Source organism: Molothrus ater, chromosome 1 (assembly GCF_012460135.2).
Source record: "Molothrus ater isolate BHLD 08-10-18 breed brown headed cowbird chromosome 1, BPBGC_Mater_1.1, whole genome shotgun sequence".
Classification (NCBI taxonomy): Eukaryota; Metazoa; Chordata; class Aves; order Passeriformes; family Icteridae; genus Molothrus; species Molothrus ater.
The window spans coordinates 16,580,107-16,600,385 of record NC_050478.2 but is presented as its reverse complement, the minus strand read 5'-3'; the positions used below and the strand labels follow the sequence as shown (position 1 = coordinate 16,600,385).

The 20,279-nt window shown below is 35.8% G+C and overlaps 1 protein-coding gene across 3 annotated transcripts in view; it reads right to left on the bottom strand.

The window, feature by feature from the left end:
- The window catches only part of ODAD2 (outer dynein arm docking complex subunit 2), a 68,995-nt gene that overhangs the window by 7,889 nt on the left and 40,827 nt on the right, over window positions 1-20,279 (bottom strand). For all 3 annotated transcript variants that reach the window (XM_054515334.1, XM_054515329.1, XM_036395339.1), the window contains exons 12-13: window positions 15,641-15,829; window positions 14,833-15,054 (exon numbers count right to left, since the gene is read on the bottom strand). In XM_054515334.1, the coding sequence (XP_054371309.1) occupies window positions 14,833-15,054; window positions 15,641-15,829 (411 nt within the window). The remainder of the gene's footprint in view (window positions 1-14,832; window positions 15,055-15,640; window positions 15,830-20,279) is intronic.

The window sequence follows — 20,279 nt, the reverse complement described above, 5'->3', positions numbered from 1 at the left end:
TTAACACATGAAAGGCTTTTGGTGGCATAGAGAGAATACAGAACTTTTTTTGTGATTTCAATAGAGTGACATTTCAAAATTTATTAAGATTAAATTATGAACCTGCTTACTTATTACATGGCATGGACATTCAAAACTGTAAACTTATGTCATGAATGTCCCTTTCATAGTCTACTTTAGCTCAGTAACATGTTGTGGACTATCCTTCCTTTGTATTATTGCAAGCCTGACCAATCTTTCTTTTTTGTATTTCCTGCTCCTTTTCTATACTTACCTGCTTTTTCACTCTTTGCTTTCCTTTTCATTTTGCAGGAGCATGACTTTTACCTTTCCTTTCCTTCTTAAACATTATTGAGGAGGTATGATAGGAAATTGAGAAAGAATTGCTAATTCAGTTTTGTTTCAATATTTTTAACATTACTATGGATATGAATACTACAATTTTGTCTATCTCCAGTAATCACATGAAAATTATATGAAAGTTAATCAGGGGCAGTTGCAAATGAACTATCAGCAGCAAGTCAGAGGAAAAAAATGAGGTTTAAGCTGTCCGTTAACCCTGACATTCTGAAGGATTCTACCTGATTTCTCAACAATGCCCTGAAAACATGATGTGGCTTTTTTCCCTTTAGTTTGTCTGATATTCCTGAAATGCACTCTTAACTATTCCATCTTTCAAAACACCACTGAATTTCATTAAAGGGGCACTATAGTTTCCAGACTTTTGACAAATTTTGCAATGTTTCTCTCAAGTGCATCTTATCCTGAGAATAGGGATCTGAGAACATAATCTGCCTGTAACAATATTTTAAAAGTATGTTAGATCTACTGGTATGAGTGAACTGACTTCAAACTCTCTTCTGTATTCCATTGAAAGTACTGATTTTGATCTCTAAAGTTAATATAGCTTTAGGTCCAATGCTCTAAGGGTCGGTCTCTCTTCCTACATAGGATCATTACAATCAAAACTGGTGAGGTGCTTTTGCTAGTAAACCTTACATATCAAAATCTGGGGATAAAAGCAGGAGGTTCTCCCTGTGAATTTGTACAATAGCATTTGTTTGAAATAAGTAGCCAGCATATTTTAAATCTGGGTTTTTTGTGGCACACAAGAAGACTGTTCTATAGTCTTATGTTTTAAGATGTGGGGGTTGCAACAGTGCATACATTTACATAAACTGGAAGATGAGTGGTACTGTTCAACATATAATCTGATTTTAGACTAGTAAATGTACTAGAAAATGTTGAATTAGAACACAAGATAAATAAGTGTATAGATGGTATGAACACAGATCAGCTCTATTCATACAAATATGAAACTGAATGTGACGAAGCAAGAAAAGATCTGGAGCTGTTCACGGACAAGGGTACATGTATAGTCCACATGTTCATTCATATTAGTAAGTCTAAATTTTCTTAATATCAGAAAACTAAGTGTATGGTACCATTTATTTCTCAAGATTCTCAAAATGCTTTTTTTTGCTATTAGAGAAAACCAAATTATTTTATACTAAGGAGTCATCTTTCTATAATAAATGCAAAATTTTTATGAACAGTTTGGTCAGTTGTCATAAAATATATTTATAAGTGCTGGAAATTTGTGTGCTTCTAAAAAGTCTGGATAGAGGAAAACATTACCATGTACACTTATTTTGACAGATAAATGCTTTGGTTTTTTGGTGGTTGAAAAAAAGGGAGTTGCTTGAATTAGCACTCCAATCAGGCCATATTCAACCAAAATATTTGTGATTTGCATACAGTTCTTTAGAGGGGAGTTATATAGTTTTTCAAAAATAAGCAAAACGTCTCTCCAAAGCCACTCAAGGACTCTGACCACAAGGTGCTTGAATGGCTGCTCACTTTTGGAAGCTTTGTGAGATTAGAGACTTTTAAAAATACTGTGTTACATGCAAACAAGCAAGCAATAATACCTGTCTGATTTTTATATGTCAGCAATACTAGAGACCTTGATCTGCTCCCCTCCCTCTCTAAAGATGTAACTATGAAGTAGGAAATGAAAAATCAATCAATAAAAGTTAAATTTAAAGCTTTTCTCTGATTAGAACAAAAGCCCATTCCTCAATTTTTTTATTAACTTCTCAACTTCAATTCCAAGCTTCAGGTTTTGGAAATGTTTTTGGCTTATTCATTTGCTTGAGCTCTTTTAGTTCTATAAAAAGAAAGTTATAGTTGTGCTTGGGCAAGTGGAGGTTGTACCACATGCATAAAAGCTCTGCTAAAGCTGGTTAAAGCATGCGGGGGAAGATGTGAAAATTAATTTTCTAAAACCATGCAACTGTGTGCTTTAACACAGGAGAAAAAAAAATTCATGTGAACCCTCTACCTGAATGTTGCTACAAAAGGTTAAAAGAATCATGATTTAAAGCTGGTGTGGTGGTTCCTTTGTCTCTCAGGTAGGATGAAATGGTTGGAGCTAACCAGCTACCCAAGGCATTATTTCACAACACTACTGCAAGCACAAGAATATTACTGACCACGTGGTGGGCATTCTTGGGTGAGTATGTTTGAGGCATGCTACCACCTAATAAAAGCAGTATGTGGAAGATGATTTAAGAGAAAGCACTGCTCCCACACAGGGAATGTGCTCTCTACTTCATCAGCTCCCCACTCAAACAGGCTACCTTTTCATTTCAACAGCACATCATGGCTTTGACTCATGAAGACAATTAAGGAACTTAACATCCTTCTCTGAACAGAAGTATCTTTATGCAGAATATTGTAAATTTTGTGAAAGAGTGGTTTCTCAAAATACAATTCCCTCATATGCATTTCTGATGCAGAAGAATTAAACAGACTATCAGTTTCTCCCCCCACACTCCAGGATGGCAACAAAAATTTAAGGATAAATAACACCTACATGTAACTGCAAATTTCATGAGGATTCTTGATTATGAGACCAAGAGCAGAAAAATTAACAGAAACAGCCTCCTCAGTCAGAAACAAAGTCAGGGCTTCATGGTGTCCCTAACGGTATCTTACACTGAAATTTTTTCTGTCCGAATTGTTTGCAAGGACTTTATTGTGTCATCCAAACATTTGGACATCTTTTCAATCCTAACCAATAGCTACTGGCACTATCTGCAGCATGTGCAGTGAGCAAAACTGTTCAGTGTAGTAAATCCATGAAAGGGGAAAACTTTGCACTGAGCTGTGATGTATTTGCACAGGACACTTGACCTCTATTCTGCACTGTGAAGTGCAGTTTGCAATTGTTTCTGTCTGCACTTCTCACAGAGAACTGTATTGTCAGCAGTTTGTGACATCACCATTTACTACCCTTCCATTTATTACCATTTATGAAGATCCTTTGGCTCCAAAACTTCATCCTAATTTCTAAACTTCGATTCCTGAGTTTTAAACAGTTATTTATCCTCCCTAGGACTCTGCCTTCTCATCACATCACATTTTAACTTCTTTAATAGCTTTTGGTGAAGAGTGCTGCTCAACGCTTTCTTAAAATCCAAGCATGGTCAATTCCACCTTTCCAAACAGCAACAGGATAATTGCACACCAGTAGAGCAATCAACTGATAGAAAGACAAAATTCTTTGAGAAGCAAAAGACTGATAAAATATTCTCTATACCACGAATATTCAGCAAATCCAGTGCCAAAGATGGACTTTTTTTCAATATATACACACTCCCTTAGCCTATAATGCCTCTAGAGTCCAGCAATTATGTCTCTCTGGAATTCTGAGAAGGTGCTAATCCAGTCTAATGAATGTTGCATTTGTGCAGATTGCACAGATTTGATTTTAGGTGTTCTAAAGACCTTCTTGATATTTTAAACTTTTCTCTATTTCCACAGTCCTAATTATGTATCTTATCCTAGTATTTGGAACTGTTATACCTGTACAGCAGTATGGAAGCACGTTTATGAGTTGCTGCTTTCTCAATCCTATGTAATGGAAAAGTTTTATTATTTTTATCTATACCTTCAATACAAATGAAATGAGTAGAATAGAATTAGCCTAAAAGCACCTTCTATCTAGCTTTACAGCTCTCCTAAATCCAAAGGTAACATGTAATTTGCAGTGTATCAGACTCTTACAGTAATTAAAAAGTGTTACTGGCTATTCTCTCACTTTAACATTGCATTTTTTTCTTCAAAGCTTCCAGAGATGAAGAATTATCATAAACCATGGCATGGCAAGAAATTCTGCACTGACTAGCAGCTGATAAATACAGCCAATAATTACCCTTGGAGATAAAAGCAAAATTAATTAAAATAAAATTTTCAATGAAATGAAATCATATGAACCTTCACTTATAGTCCAGGAGAAGATACATTTTAGCTTTCATATGCAATTGATTGTAAAATGAGCATAATTGCATCAGCAATTCATATCTAGTCCCTGCCCTCACTCAAGTCAGGACAGAATTCTCATCAGGCTCATGCTGCCTGGCAGCCTTGTCAGGTCTTCAGAATTGATGCCAAAGTACAGAACACTGACCAGGAACATTAACACTAGAGTCCATCCCATAATCCACACACTGCAAACGGGCTTTTCCTTAGCATCTTTCCCTTGAAAGGGGTATCAATAAGTTGTGCCTTATCACTTAAAAGATACCAGAGAATGTGCTTTGCAACGGTGATATAAGAGAGATTACAATGAGTAGGGCTTGAAGCCAAACTGAACTGAGTGATTGATTCTACAGGAAGAACTTTTTTCTTGGTATTTTTTATGTTCTGATTCTTTGAATAGCTCCTTACATACAAGGAAACTATTTTTGATCAGCTGAATGTCAAAAATAATTACCTGGCATTCTGTCCTTACACATTAAACCCACTATCTCTTAATTAAGAAAACTAACTTTATATCTGACAGTTCAGCTAAGATACTATTCCATAAAAATAAAAATATTTTAATGTTCTTCTTTCTTATTATTGCCAAATTAGAAAGAAATGATTCACACAGTCACAAGGATAAGACTAGTGCAGGGAGCTAAACAATTGCAAGAAGCTGCTCTGTGTATTTCTGTGGTTTGGAAATAGAGCCAAGTCAGAAGGAAAAGACATTCTCTGCATTTTCTAAAGCAAGATAAATACAGAAAAGAAATATAGATGAAAGATGGAACTGCTATCTGCAGATTCTGCCAGATTCCTTGGCTTTTTGGCACACCTATTGAAACTGGCAGACTTAGCCAGTAGCAATCTTTTCCATTAAAAGGAGCAGCATATATTTTGATTTAACATACTTTGTTTGTGCATTTTTAAGCTTCAAAAATGTCTATTTAAATTTTTTTTAATGATTCCTTCTGCACAGTTGGCTGCAATTGCCCTTATTTGAAATGGCTCATTTATCACTAAAAGAGCTGCAGGGCACAGCTACTGTTAAACAGCTCCAACAAATGTACAGCTTAGTGGGACAAGCTCTTTTTATAAGACTAAAAGATGTTTAAAATGTGCCAAGAGGAGCTTTATGCCAGCCTCTAGGTTTGTTATCCAAATGTTACAAAATTAGAGATCTCCTGAAGCACAGAGTTTGGGCAAAAATAAGCTGATCTCCCTTAGGCTGCTGTTTTTTCCCATCCACAATCAGCCAGATTTTAAAAGAACACTTGCTACATATCATAAACTTCAGTAATGTGAAATTTTGAAAAAGTAATCTAAAGTCTGAGCTTAATCTATACTAAAGCCAAACTTCATTACCTTTGTCAATGGTGCAAAAGTAAAATGTTTTACCTAAAAGTACCCTTACTTTATGAATGGTGACATTTTGCTTATTATGAAGGTAGAACAGCTACTGGCTCCTGCTTTCTGGAGCTGAAACTGTAAGCAAAATGTTTAAAGCAACCTGGCAGTTGCCAACACAATGGAAACTGGTGTAACACTGTAAATTTACATTAATCCTTCTGAAATTGAATAAAACATGATAGTATGTGACCTAGTTTATGGAATCTCTTATATCCAAAATTTAAGTGTGGTGTGATGTGATGTGATCAATACATTTGTCGGCAAAGGGATTTAGCATATTTTTGGTAGACAACAGACATGCAGAAATTTTGGAATCTAGTGCCCTCTTTCTTGATGTCCAAGAACTGTAACAACTGTTGTAAAAAGCAACAGGCATCAGCTTGGAGCATGTGCCAGATGCGCCGTATCTCCAGCCTGAACTGTGGAGCCTGAGCAGGGCAAACCATTGCAGTTACAAAGGGGGTTTTTCTAAAGGCAAAATTACAACACAAATATGTAAATTGAAAATACATACTACTATACCCCAATAGTACTATTGCATAGATACCACATGAAATATTTTGGATTGTTTTATGAAGATATATTAAACCTTGCTTTATAATGTAAAACTCCATATTGTGTATTTAATGTTCTCACCAAAGGCCCCCACAAGAAAACAAGCAAACCTGTTGCCAAGTTCTCCTAAAGAAGTGCGTGCCAGTGCTTTTCCATTTCATTTTCTATACTCCAAATAAATATAGTATGTGACAAAAGGTTGGTTTTAGAATGCTTTCAGTAGAAATTACTAGTAATTGTCTTCCATGTTTTGTAATTTACATCTATTTATTTCACAAAGATGGTCTTATGCAAGTCTTTGAACGCAAAACAGTTAGCCAAAACTTCTTGTAGGGATTTATGACTTTAGCAAACAATGACCAGTTTTCTGGAAGCTCTGCACAATAAATTACAGAAGCTGTATTTTTTAACACAGTCATTATAAAAACCTTCCAAATATGAAATCTACATTTCACAATAACTTTCAGAAACAGTGGTAAAACAAACGGGTTTCATATCTTGGAATATTACAAGGGAATAGAAGAGTCTAACATTTCTGCCACTAAGAACTGAACTCAAAAAGCACAAATACCTCCTATTAACTCCACACAGGATTCAGAAGATACATTATGGCTGTTATGCCTTCTTTGCCAAATAAACCAAAACCAACCTACCAACAAACCCAAGCTTAACACATCCATGCTCTTCCCACCTCCCCTCCAATGCATTTCTTGAGGCTGTACCCTGATAAAAAGACCAATTTTAAAAAAAAATTTAAAATGTATGATTATACAAATCAAGTCACATTCTTAGGGCATGAGTGTCTTTGCCCACTTCACTGTACCAAGCAGTTGAAATTTACTTTTCAGCATTCCTGGTGATGTTTTTATAAGCTACCACAACTGATATTCCAGAAGGTATCCACTAGTATTTTGTAATATAAGAAAACAGAGCAATTCCATGTTGGGCAAATAATAGCATAAACCAGACCACAGAGTAAAGCTAAAGATCAGTTCTATGCATGGGTAGGTTGGATAGACTTTCAACAATAAAAAATATCAGAACATGAATGAAACCTCTGATCATCTGCATTTCAGGTATGTACCTTAATCATTAGGTTAATGGTTCCTCTAGCCCAAAAATAATTAGTTCTGTATGTACAATGGAACAAGAACAGGAGAAAATGAACTTTTTCATAGTGCAGCACAGAAATATATCTTTCAATTAATTTGGAAAATAAAAGCTGCTCAGAACAATGCAAAGCTGAAGGGAGACTAATTTACTTGGACTTCATGTAGCCTTCAGCACAGGCACACACATGCAAAAACCTGACAACAGCACCAGTTATGGATCCCATATGGTATGAGTGCCTTAAAGTCTGGGTGACTGGCTACTCTCCAGTGGTTCTAGATTTTTACAAAAAGTTTACAGTCATTATTTGTTATTTATATTGCAGTTAAGATGACTGTTGCAGTTATGAATTAACAGTTAAAAAAATGTATCCTGGTTTGCTTAAACTATCAAATATGAATATATAAATATTTTAAGTAGTTTTTCTAGCAGTCCTATCTGTTTGTTCACCTCCACCTTACTGTGTGTTACATTTAAATTGAAAATTTTCTGGAGTCATCTTCTTCTCATGAAGGTACACATCACTCTCTAGCAAAGTGAACCCCTTATCTGTGATCAGTGCCTTTAAGCATCATCCCAGTACACAGAAAAAAATGCATAAATATAAGAATTGTTAACTTTACTATTTGTTAGCTAATTATTTCAAAATTCAAGAGAAAATTAAAGTCAAAATATCAAGGGATCCTCATATAAGATACTGGAAATCACCTCAGTGGGAAGATCTTAAATGTTTTAAAGTATTTATGTACCATCTGCTTGGGTACCTGTAAAGGTAGAATTTCATTGGCAGGCAGAACAGGCATTTTTTAGCTTCACCCTTTACAATCAAAGCCACTGGTATTCTTTTCACAGACCTTAATAAACTTATGTCTTTGTAATTCAAAAGTATTTACCACTTTCTCAGCCAGTAAACTCCTTCAGTTTTCTAAGGAATCTTACCTCTGCCAAAGCTGCAGTCCTCAGGAAAGGCAACATTTTGTTTTAAAGGCATTACAAAAAGGGTCATTGTGTTTGTCTCTGAATATCTTCCTTTCTAAAACAATAAAAAGCTTGAACACGTTTTGTGGCTGCTTTTGAATTGTGAATTATTCTTTCAAAAATGAGACCTAAGTCTTTTGACATTTACAAAGTATTTTGACAAAAATTAAATCTGATTAAATCATCTGAAAAAAAAATATCATCTTATATCACATTGTCTAAATTCACTGGTGATTTTTTACTCCTGTGCATGAAGGCCAACCTTATAAGCATGCAAAGGTTTAACCTGCGGATCCATTTCCAGAAAGACAGAAAATCAAAGTAGAAAATTGGCCAATAACAAACTTTGAGGGCAATACTGTGGCCAAAGAGAATAATGAAAATCTCTGATGTTCAAACAGAGCTTACATAGAAACAGGGAAGTTATTTTACCTGATTTAAGTATTCATACAGATATTACTGGAATACGGAATTTTGTCCTGAAGTATGTTGCAATTCAGTCCAAAAAGGAAGTTCAAAAATAAAAAATTCAGAACTGACACACAAATATAGCTAAAGAATTAAAAAGATAGAAATTTCATCAGCGATTACACTTGCCTAACTAATTAAAAATATGACAATGAGACAATAATTTTTTTCAATAAGAATGTATGTGAGAACAGAAGTTATGTAGGACTTGTCAGTTTACTAAGCAAAAGTATCATGTGTGTAATTGCATAAGATAAAGCTAGACAAATCTTAGGCTGCAAATAAGGTGCAAATGTTTTTATGGGGAAGGTATTTAACTACTGGAACAAGTTATGATGTCTCTGGTGGATTTTCCATTGCTGGAATTTTTTAAGTAAAGAGTCAGTGTTTTTCTAAAAGATATACTCTATTCCAAACAGAAAAAAATGAAGCAATGTCTCTGGTTTGCATGAGCAAGGCTAGTCAGACTCAGTCATTAAAACGATCCTTCCATTATAATGTATGGACCTACAAGTATGTCACATGAGAATAGTGTCCAGTTTACCAGACTATAATCTTATTTGACCTTTTTAAATATTGGCATATTACCTCTCTTCCAGCCCTGCAACTTCCCCTGTACCACAAGCTTGCTGAAAATCAACATCAAGGAGGATATTAATTTAAATTCAGCTGTCTGAAAGCTGGCTGTTTAGTCTGAGCTAGTCACCTAGGTTCTTTCTACATTAAGTGGAGAAAATTAGGCACTTTCATGAGTCTACTTCTTGCAGATATCTTGGGCATCTATTTTCAGCTAGGATAAGTCTGCAGGTGTCTCTCTCTTTCCATTGCCTACAGAAGGTGTCTTAGTTTAGACTACTTTAAACTCCATACCTAAAAGTGGCCAAAATTAGATGAAAGGAATCCATCCTTAATACTCAAAAAATCTCTTTCAAAATCCTTGGATTCAAGTTAGTTAGATCCACTAATTTAAAACATCTGGCATTATTAGATCATACTCAATGTGTGCTTCAGTTACGGCTGGGCAGATTGAGTTTCATCACCATCATAGCATATAAATTCAACTCATCTGTATTCTTCTAGGAAAAGAAAAATTAATATTTTTAATAGCTCTTTCTTATTGCACTATTATTCAGAATTCTGTCATTCCTATCTAATAATGAAGTGAACTATATGCTCATTTTTAAAAGTTCTCCACTGCCTTGGATGGGATTCACCCCATTAAACATAGATACCTACAGCATAGATGTGCAGCTCTAACCTTTGAACCTGCACTGTCATTACAGCCAAAGGAGACCAGAAAATATTGCCTGTAGAAACCAAGGTGCCTTATCTTTGCATAAATGTCCAAATTAAAAGAGATGAAACAGTAAAAAAACTATTCTTCTTCCTTGACTATTATACGAATTGGGATGACTATTTCAGTTTGGCATGTGCACTGTGTAAACATTTAAAGTTAAGATGAATTACTAATTTGATTAATTTTGTTCTTCCACAGCCTGACTTTGGCTGCTTATTTCTCTTGTTCTTACTTTTTTCATTGCTTTAATAATCTCCTCAGAGACTTCTCAGAATCTCATTAGCATCATAATAAAAGACTGGACTCAACTCTGTAGATGATGAAGGCATTCAAACTTCCTAAGCCTTTACTACACAGAAATCATCATCATCATCATCATCACCATCATCACCATCATCCACAAAACCAAATCCTTTATATCACTTACAAAGTTAGAAATTAACTTCTGCAATAGCAGAAATTAACTTCCATGAGAGATTATCTTTCACCTTCCTTCATTTGTGAAGGAAGAACGACCAGGAGTAATCAGCAACATGTTTTTCATGTGTATATACTTTGAATTTTTTTAATACCTGAAGTCTTTTAGAAGGTATAGTATGAGCAGTATCATGGGTGCCTGTCCTATTAGATCCCCATCCTCACTAACTTACTTCAGAAACAATCCAAATCTAGACCTTGCCAACATCAGCAAGAAAAAGAGTGACTGTAGCACTGTATTATCTTGACATGGTCTGTAGGAAAATTATTTAAATACTTTTTGGCATCTTCTGACTTTACTTCTTCCTTTAAAACACGTTTACACTCATCTTTTCATTGCTAAAGTAACTGCACTTCCATAGTCTCCCATTTCCTCCTCAGTCTTTTTACAATTTGTCTTACAAGGGCCTCCCTTGTAACAAACCTGTACTCTTTAGCTCACAGTTAGACTCGGTTTTCATGAATGCTCTAAAGTTTCAGCAGCAGGCAAATATAGGTGGACATCATTGTTTCTCTGCAATAGTTTTAAGGGAAATGTTCTGCTATTTCTGTGAATGGAAACAGTGGTGATGGCTTGGTGCTGTTTTCTGTTGCCTGTGAACTTTCCTATTTCTCTTTTCTCTCTTCTCTCTCTTCTCTTCTCTTCTCTTCTCTTCTCTTCTCTTCTCTTCTCTTCTCTTCTCTTCTCTTCTCTTCTCTTCTCTTCTCTTCTCTTCTCTTCTCTTCTCTTCTCTTCTCTTCTCTTCTCTCTCTCTCCTCTCGTCACAGACTCCAAGTATAAAGAATGTTGCCTGATATTCCTGCTTATCTCAGCTGTAAACTGCCAAACCCTCACCAGATTTCTCTTCTTCCTTGGCTTCTGGATGGCTGTCTCCAATCTTGAATTCAAATTGATACCTGTTCCTTACTCTGATGTCTATCAATTTCTCTTACTGTCATGTCATCTTTAAAAATGCAAATGCATGTTACTGCATTGTTACAGCACTGATGTTACTGCATCATTGAAAATGAAAAATCTGTTTTCCAGCACAGCCATGAATTTTTACTTGAGAAAGAGGAAATATGTTCTGGTGTTTGGTAGAAAGAAAGCATTTATTCATCTGACCTCTGGTGTTTGGTAGAAAGAAAGCATTTGTTCACCTGTCACAGGTCATAACCATTGTTCCATTCCCAGTCCATAACATTGATTGTGGAACTGAACATAAAAGAATAACTTCATAAACTGCCTTTCTAAACTTCCTCCAAAATCCCTGTTTGTCCCCTCAGAATTTCACATGGCAGCTGACATACACCAGTGACTTTCCAAGATTTTTATCATTTAGACTCACTTGACAAAATTGAACGTATATTGAGTGCAGTTCCAAATAGGTGAAAATATCCAACACTGGTTCTCTCTCACTGTTGTTTTGTGATTTGCAAATAATGTTTGAAGCAGTAGCAAAATGTGAAATACAACACTCTGATTGGAATTATTTTCTGTTTATAATTTTATTACTGGTTTCCTGGACAAAAACATGTATATATACATTGAATAGGGAATGGTCAGAAAATCTAATGCTTTGAGAGTCTCTGACCAACTGTTAAAGTACTCAGCAACTGTGTCATTCACACAGGCTAAATGTTTCCCTGAAGCATCACACATTCTTTGTATGTGAACACAGCACGTGAACATGTGCTGAAGAACACCTGGAATTAGGCAATCCAGTCACAACTATAGAGGCTGAGACATTAATCCAACTGTACATGATCACTGAAACACCAGATATCTGGTAAAAGATGAAAAAAAAAAATCAAACAAATCCAAATAAGTTTCCTAGAAAAAATATGATTGGTCCTGGAATAACCTGTACATAACAACCTCTATATAAATACAAAGTATGCTTTCAGTCAACTACTCACTGGAGAGGCTAGAAGAATGGAAACACCCAGGCATTCTGTCATTACTGTGAAGCACTGAGCAAAGATATCCACCAGCACAGACAGAGTGCTGTGGGTTGTCTGCTTGTTTTTTCTACCTCTGTTGGTGTCAGGATTGAAGGCACTCCAGATGATAGTTCGTGTTCAGACTCAGGTGTTTACTGTTTCTTATCAATGCTACAGCCACATAGCCATGAGTTCTGAAGTCTTTCATTATCAAGGCACAAAATAGCTAACTATCTCTTATTACAAGGTCTTTTAAGGCTAAAGTATCCAATTACACCTAGATTATTTTCCCTTTTAACCCAATAACTGATCTCTCGAAGCCCACAATGCGGATGTTTCTGTCCAATTACAAAATAACACCAAAACCCATGAAGAAGGAAGAAGAAAGTAAAGAAGAAGAGCAACATGCCTCTGCTAAAACCTCCATCTTGCTTCATATTTATTACTATATTCTAAAACCCCAAACTTAGAAGTTTTCCACCCTGTGATATTACACACTTCTAACCAACTACACACCCGTAATCCCAGTGCTATTAATCAATTTTGGAAGCCTTCTCCACAGCCTCAGGTTAAATGCAGTGCTCTCTTGCGAGTCTGTGCCTTTCAGCACAGAAAGTTTAAAATTCTCTGCATCCAGGGTTCCAACAGAGTGCTGCAACTACTGTCTTGCCCATGTTGTGCAGACCAACTGAACAGGCCAGGCAAGACCCAGCCTTCTGACTCGTGCATTTCTGCAATTAAATCTCCACCCACTCTCCTTGCCATCTGGGAATGCCTATTCAGCCTTTCTGAAACTCCAGTTACTGGTTCTTGATGGCAATTCCAATAGTGCCAGCAAGTGAGTCAAGCTCTTAAGTGTTGGTGGATTGGTCATCTGTGCCCTGAGATGCCATGGTGCATGTGTTGATTTGCTCCATGATCTGCTCAGCTCTGGCAACACAGAAAAAAAGCACTTGGATGATCACATCTGGAAAATTCAGAATATTGTGAATAATAAAAAACATTAAAAATTTGTTATATTTTTCTGTACATCCCTATTTATCTGGAAGTACAAATTAATGCTTTTTATTTAAAGTGTTTATTAACACTTTAACTAGGACTGAAAAATAAAGTGAACCTAGAGTGAGGTGGAATTACTCCAAAAGTGCACCATCAGAATCAGTGTGCTGCAACTTATGAAACCTGAAATCTCCATAATAAATTGAAAGAAAATAGATGATAGGAGCTCAGAAAATGGATTGTGCCAGTTAAACAGATAGAGAAGCAAGATTTAAAAGTCAACAAATGCCAATGCTGTAGTAAAGGATATATTCCAATATATATGACTGTGATAGTAAGGTGTTACTCTCCAGTGCTGAAAGGGTAGCTTAGATTAGAGTAAGTTCAAGTATTGGACCTTAAACTGAATATTTAAGTATTTTTGACCAGTGGATCCTTTAAGGCCAACAGCGCACAGATGAACATATGGTAATTCAGACCATTAACTGTGCCAGAACTGAAACTGCTCACAATGAAGTACACTATCATAAATGCAGTCATAAATCAACATTAATAGTAACACTGCATTATAAGTCAACTCTTACTGCAAATACATTTACCTGAACATCAAGTAAAATGAAAGGTCTACATACAGTGAATCTTTCAGGGAATTTATGAAAATTGAGAACTCCTAATGTCTCCATCTCTAAAGCCATAATGCTCATCTCTCCTGTGCCAAAGGAGTAACTCTTCTGATTTCAACTAGTGAGACAAAACTTTGCTTAAAAAATCTTTTTGAAAGAAAATTTTGTTCTAAGATCTTTGCAGAATGTGATTATGCTTAACTCCTAAAATAAGAATTTTATAAGTAAATTCAGAATTCACCAAAACAGCTCTAGGTAAACTAAGCCTTTGTATTATGGTATCTTAATTTGTCCCCAAATCCAGTTACACTCAATGCCTAGGTGGCTTACTGCCATGTTAAACAACCATCCATTAAGATAACTCAACTTCTTTAGCAAATGTCACTTGAGAACGACAAAATGCTGATGTCATGCCACTACCAGCCTAGGTCAGAGTTGAGTACTCTAAAAGTGAATGTCCACATCATACTTCCATTCTCAAAACCCACCTAGCTGTAGTATTTTTGACACCAAAATCCTGTTTCCTAATTTACTAATTAGCCAAACATTTTTAGGATAAAGTTTAGAAAATTTGAGGTACACAGCAGTATTCAATAATTATTTCAAATTAAAGATGTTTTTTTTAAACCATGCCAAACCTCTTCAATAGTTTTAGCCCCAAATAAGAAAAAGCTTCCACCTCACCTTCACCACTCCATTTTCATGCATGATGACACAGTTGTTGGGATCCTCTGAAAGCTGATATAAAGCCTGAGCTGTAGCTCTATGAACTAATGGATCCTTTGACTTCAAGTAACGTGCTAAAGGAGCCACAGCCTTGGCCTCTCCAAAGGCAACTCTGTTGCTGCCCCACATGCAACAGTGGGCAATGGCCTCTGCTAAGTGACGTCTTAACTTGTTATTGTTCTGAAGAAGGTAAAAATATAACAAATTAAAGTCAACACACAACAAAAAATTCATTGGAAAGCAAAATTGTATTCCCACACATCTTTAAGACATCCCAATTTAATTGCAGTACAATTAAAACTGGAGAGAGCTGTAAGGCATAGAGCTATTAAAGTCCCTTAATATTCTTTTTATAGCAAGTGCTGTGAATTTTTATATTATTTCAAATGTACTTTTAGACTGACTGGAAATTAGATAAGATAGCAATAAAATGTAAAATATAGCCCCATCAGCGAGATTCTTCCGCGTGTTCGGATTAATTGTTTTCTCAACCCTTTGTGCTGTTCTCATATAGCAGCTGCACCACTCAAAAGCAATATTCTGCAACAGTAACTATTAAAATGAAGCTCATCTTCCAAACCAATTTTAGTAGCAGACACAGACTGTTTTGATGTCCAATATATGTCCCACAGAGGAATGATGCTACAGCTCTTCCTTTTAACTGCTGCAAAATCTACTGCTCTTGTCATGACCCTTCAGTTGGGCATAATGCAGTCTGAAGTAAGAAACTCCAACGCTTTTGATGATATCTTTAGATGTTACTTACTGTGTTTGCTAGCTTGGACAACAAAGGGACAACTCCATGATCTGTCATAACAGCTAAGTTTTCTTGATCTTTAGCTATGTTTGCAATGGCTGCACAGACACTTGTTAAAACTTCTTTATCCTTTGATTTTAGCAAATTGACTATCAGTTCCAAGCCGCCAACAAATGATCGAACCATTTCCCCAGAATTCTAAATGAGAATCAAAAGAAACACAGTTTTAAAATATTCAATCAGTATTTATATGCAAATGTTTAAAAAAGAGATTGGCATGACATATTTATTCAAAACTGCAGCTATTGCTGTGTTGCCTTCACCAAGAAATATGGCTACTTGGAACTTGGAGCTCTTTTGATTGACATATGAGAGTTAGACTATTTTATATACCACCATACAGGCAGAAATTCAATGCCTAAATAAAGGTATTTATCATTTTTCATACCTCAGGGTATAAAAATCTCCAGCTGTCATTTTAGAAGGGTGCAAGTCTCACTTATCAGTAGTATCAAAGGGGCCAGATGGGTGCCTTGCATACCTCAGGGCATCTAACACAGCAACAGACACTTTAGGCTCTCAAAGTGTCTCCTGTTTCCTACATTTAGTCTGACAACTAAGACAAAGGAATGACAATATTATTTTCTTGTATCAATGCCAATGAGTATTCAGGAATATTTAAGATGGAAAGTTACACAAGTCATGACAGCAACTGTGGGAGAACCGTGGTGTACCTCAGAGTATGAAAAATCAATGTAAAATGTGAATAAAGGACACAAAAACTACCCTGGAAAATGTCTAAGTTTACCCATAAAAATGAAATAGAAACAGTGTGCCTGGATCTTGAATACAGTGGGCAGATTTGGTCCATTTTTCAAAAAGTTATCATAACGTTAAAAAAGGTTTATAGAAAGACAAGAAGACTAGTCACTGGTAGGGAACTGTTCTGCAGAAGGAATGACTAACCAACCACAACACTCAAGGTAATAAAAGAAAAAGAAGGAGCAGTGTGATATAGATATATAGAACCTTGAGTAGAGTGGAAAGGGCACACCAGGATCTCTCTTCTAGAAGAACTGGAATCATCAGATAAAATCAGTAGGTGGCATGTTCAGAATCAAAGTTGCTTTTAAACAATGTACAGTTGAGAAGTTGTAAGTCCTTGAAACAGGATTGCAGTGGCTCTCAAAAAATTTGCATGTTAGGCAAATTCAAAGAAAAAAAGAAAATCCATTAAGGGTTATTCAGTATGAAAGTATTCTCTCTGGTTTAGAAATTTCCTGAGTACAGACTTCTTGAAGTGATGTTATGGTGGCACATCTGAAGGTGGCATTGCACAGTCTGGTGTCAAACTGTAATTACATTGGAACAAGAGTCAAGCAGTCAAATGGCTGGCAGTAACTTCATAGGATATATTTCAGCTTGTGCTCCTCAGTGGTGATAAATGTGCAGGGATAGAAAGAAAAGTCTGTAAGTGGAATTGCTTTTATTTGTTTCTTTCAACAGGCCACTAGGAGAATTTTGAATAAAAACTACTAGACACTCTCCTGAAAGCCTTTGGACTTCATGTAAGTGCAAACATGGATTACATGAACTTTCCTAGGGCTAGGGAGTGACCCTGAAGACCAATCATTTTTGATTATATTTATTTCTTTTGGGGGGCTGATTTATGAACAGAGTAGGGTCCAACTGTATTGTGTCAGCTTTGCTGAGCAAATCCATCAAATCACGGACTTGGTAAATGAAGATTTCATAAGACGCTGCAGTTTCATCTTTTTTTTTAGTTCTTGGACTAAATGTCAAACAGAACTCTTAGCTGTGATGTTTCCTTCTCACAGAAAGCAAAAGCAGTGGGCAGGCCCATTGGGAACGAAACATTTTTTGCCAGAGCCAGAACAAATCTTGAGACTGGAAGGGAAAGCTTAAAGCCAAACTGTGTAAGGGTAAAAAACAGAAACCACAGCATGTGGAAAAAGGGCAGCATCCAAAAGTAAACTTCATGCAAAAGTCCTAAAAACCCCCAAAACAAACACATAACAGAGGTCCTTACAGAATTTAAAATAGAATGTAAATTCAGAAGAAGGACAATACAGGTTTGTGGCTCAGAACAGCAGCTGAGAAAGAGAAGGAGGGGCAATGCTCTGCCATTTTATTACCATGTGAGCTGAATGTAGAGGCAGGTGGGCTTACAGAGGGTTTCCCATGGATATAACCAGCATCAATGTTCCTCTATGATTGCTAGTGTATGCATACCACAATGTAATGCATCTACAGACAATCACCTGAATTAAAACAGTTTGGTCATATCAGTTTTCATGTTTGTCTTGAAATTTTAAAATTCAACCCAAGGCGATACGTAATGGGTTACTGAGAAAGCTTTCTTACCTACATGTATTCAGGGGCTAGAAGTTAAATTACCAGACATGGGAGGAGAAAAGGAAATGAAATATTTTATATTTATTTCCTAACTTTGAAGGTCACTACAGCATTACCTTGTGTATAAATATAGCCTCAACAGATGAGAAAGGCTTCTGTTCAACAGGTAAATGCTACAGTACAAGGTCTAAGATTTGAAAGGGCCCTGAACACAATTCTGTGCTTCTGCACAGTTCAGATACCTCCATATTCCTGATGTTGAAAGATACTCCGTGAAGAGACAAAATAGCTTTTATCTCATCTTAATGAATCAATACCAACATTTTATATTTTTCTACCTGTACATATTTTCTTTCCTGGTGATTATAGCCCTATTTGTTGAATTTCTCTTCTGACAAGCTTATACTTTCCACATTTTGCACTGGAGCACATCCCACTAAAGTCATGGAATAACATATAAACAATTCAGCAGTAAGAAAAAGAAAAGAGTTTCAATAATCATCTGTGAAACCAAGTAAACACAAGGACAGAGCTTTCTACCAGTGATGAAAAGCAGAGGGAAACTGCAGAAACCACATGTCAGGGAAGTTTCCCAAATGTGATTGTGGGTGTAGTCTGGTGGTCTGTGCAAGACAAAGAGAAAAGCAAAACAGCAAGAAATTTGAAGAACAATGAGCGGAAAGAAGGACCAAAATGAGAGCTTTAAAGTCCATTATGTTATGTACAAGATTTCTCTTTTTTGGAGAAACTTAAACAACAAAGACAATGTTTTTGTATTGTTTAAGCAAAACCACACACTTGCTTTGTACAATATATTTCTAAAATGAAATATGTGTATTTATTTTATTCAATTGCCATACCTCAAAATTTCAAAAAGAATTTATATGAAGTTGTGCCTGTAATTGCAGAGGCTACTACTGAATTCTTCTGCATCTATGTTCTCTGCATTAATGATCAGATATTGCTCATAGTGTAAAGTAACTTCTGTGATTTTAGTTTTCAAATGGTCTCAGGCATTTTCATCTACACTGCTTTTATTAATGTAAGAGAAAAAAGAATATATAACATCTCTTTGGAAAAACTTCTTTACTTTCTGTTTCAATTACAAAAAAGGCAATCTTTAAATTTCACCTTCTAAATTAATTAACAAACAACTTACTTTGTTGGACAACCCAAAGCGTTTGTAATTTCCAGCTATAGGTGTGTGTTTAGCTTTCATATTTACCTGTACTATGCTTTAGCCATGTGACCTAGTTCCTTACCAACTGTAACAAAATCTTATTTATTGGTTGTCCTAACAAGGCTATTCAGGTAGAATAAGTTAGGAAAAGAAATGTTAAGAATAAAGCCTAAGAAACTGTCTTCATAGAGAAAAACATTTATAAAATCACTGACAATCAATTCACCAGATAATTTTATTGTATATATCTGTATGCACATGGTAAGAATAAGCTGAATGCCTCTGTTTTAACAATATTTCCTGAGCTGAACAAAGTAAGAGGCCAAACACAAAGACATCTAAAGAAGTCAGAAAAATGTTAAAAAGAAACTGAAAGGGGGAAGAAGCTGTTATATTAACAGGAGATATCTTAATTTTGTATCTTCATCATTAATATACTTTTAATGCAACATTTAACCTGAGGTGACACATGAAAAAACATGGATTGTTAAATTATGTTTGAAGTGGCTAAAGAAGAAAGGAAGAGGTAACAGAATCTTTCATGACTTCATGTGACCACATCTTCTAGTGGAGAGCGAAGCTTTTATCCTCAGAAAGTATGAGAAATACTATTTTAAAATTGGATTCAAGGGGAGGAGTTTGCAATCTCAAGCAGTAAAAACACACCTATCTGACATAGATGCTGAGGCCAGAAAAGTTACCTGCTGTGTTACTAAAAGCCTCATCCCCCTACTCTTACTACATACTTGCTGTACCTTGCTGGCCAGCATGACTATTAACAAGATTCAGTTAACTTTCCCTTTTCACTTATTTCTGTACTGGCTTCAGCCAAGAGCAAAAATACTGAGACAGACCAGCTTTGCAGTTTTTCTAATCAAGAGCAGAAACTATTATGGTATTTGCAGGACTTGATCTTTGTGGTACTTATACAAGGAGAACATTTGGGATTTTTGCATTTTCTCATTGTCATATTCTATGTTTTTTGTGTTTATTTTCAGTGATAAATAAAGTTCATCAGCCTTAAATTGAGACATACAGGAATTGTAGAAGAACTACTGGCTTCTTTCTTAACATAATTCCCTCCTTATATCT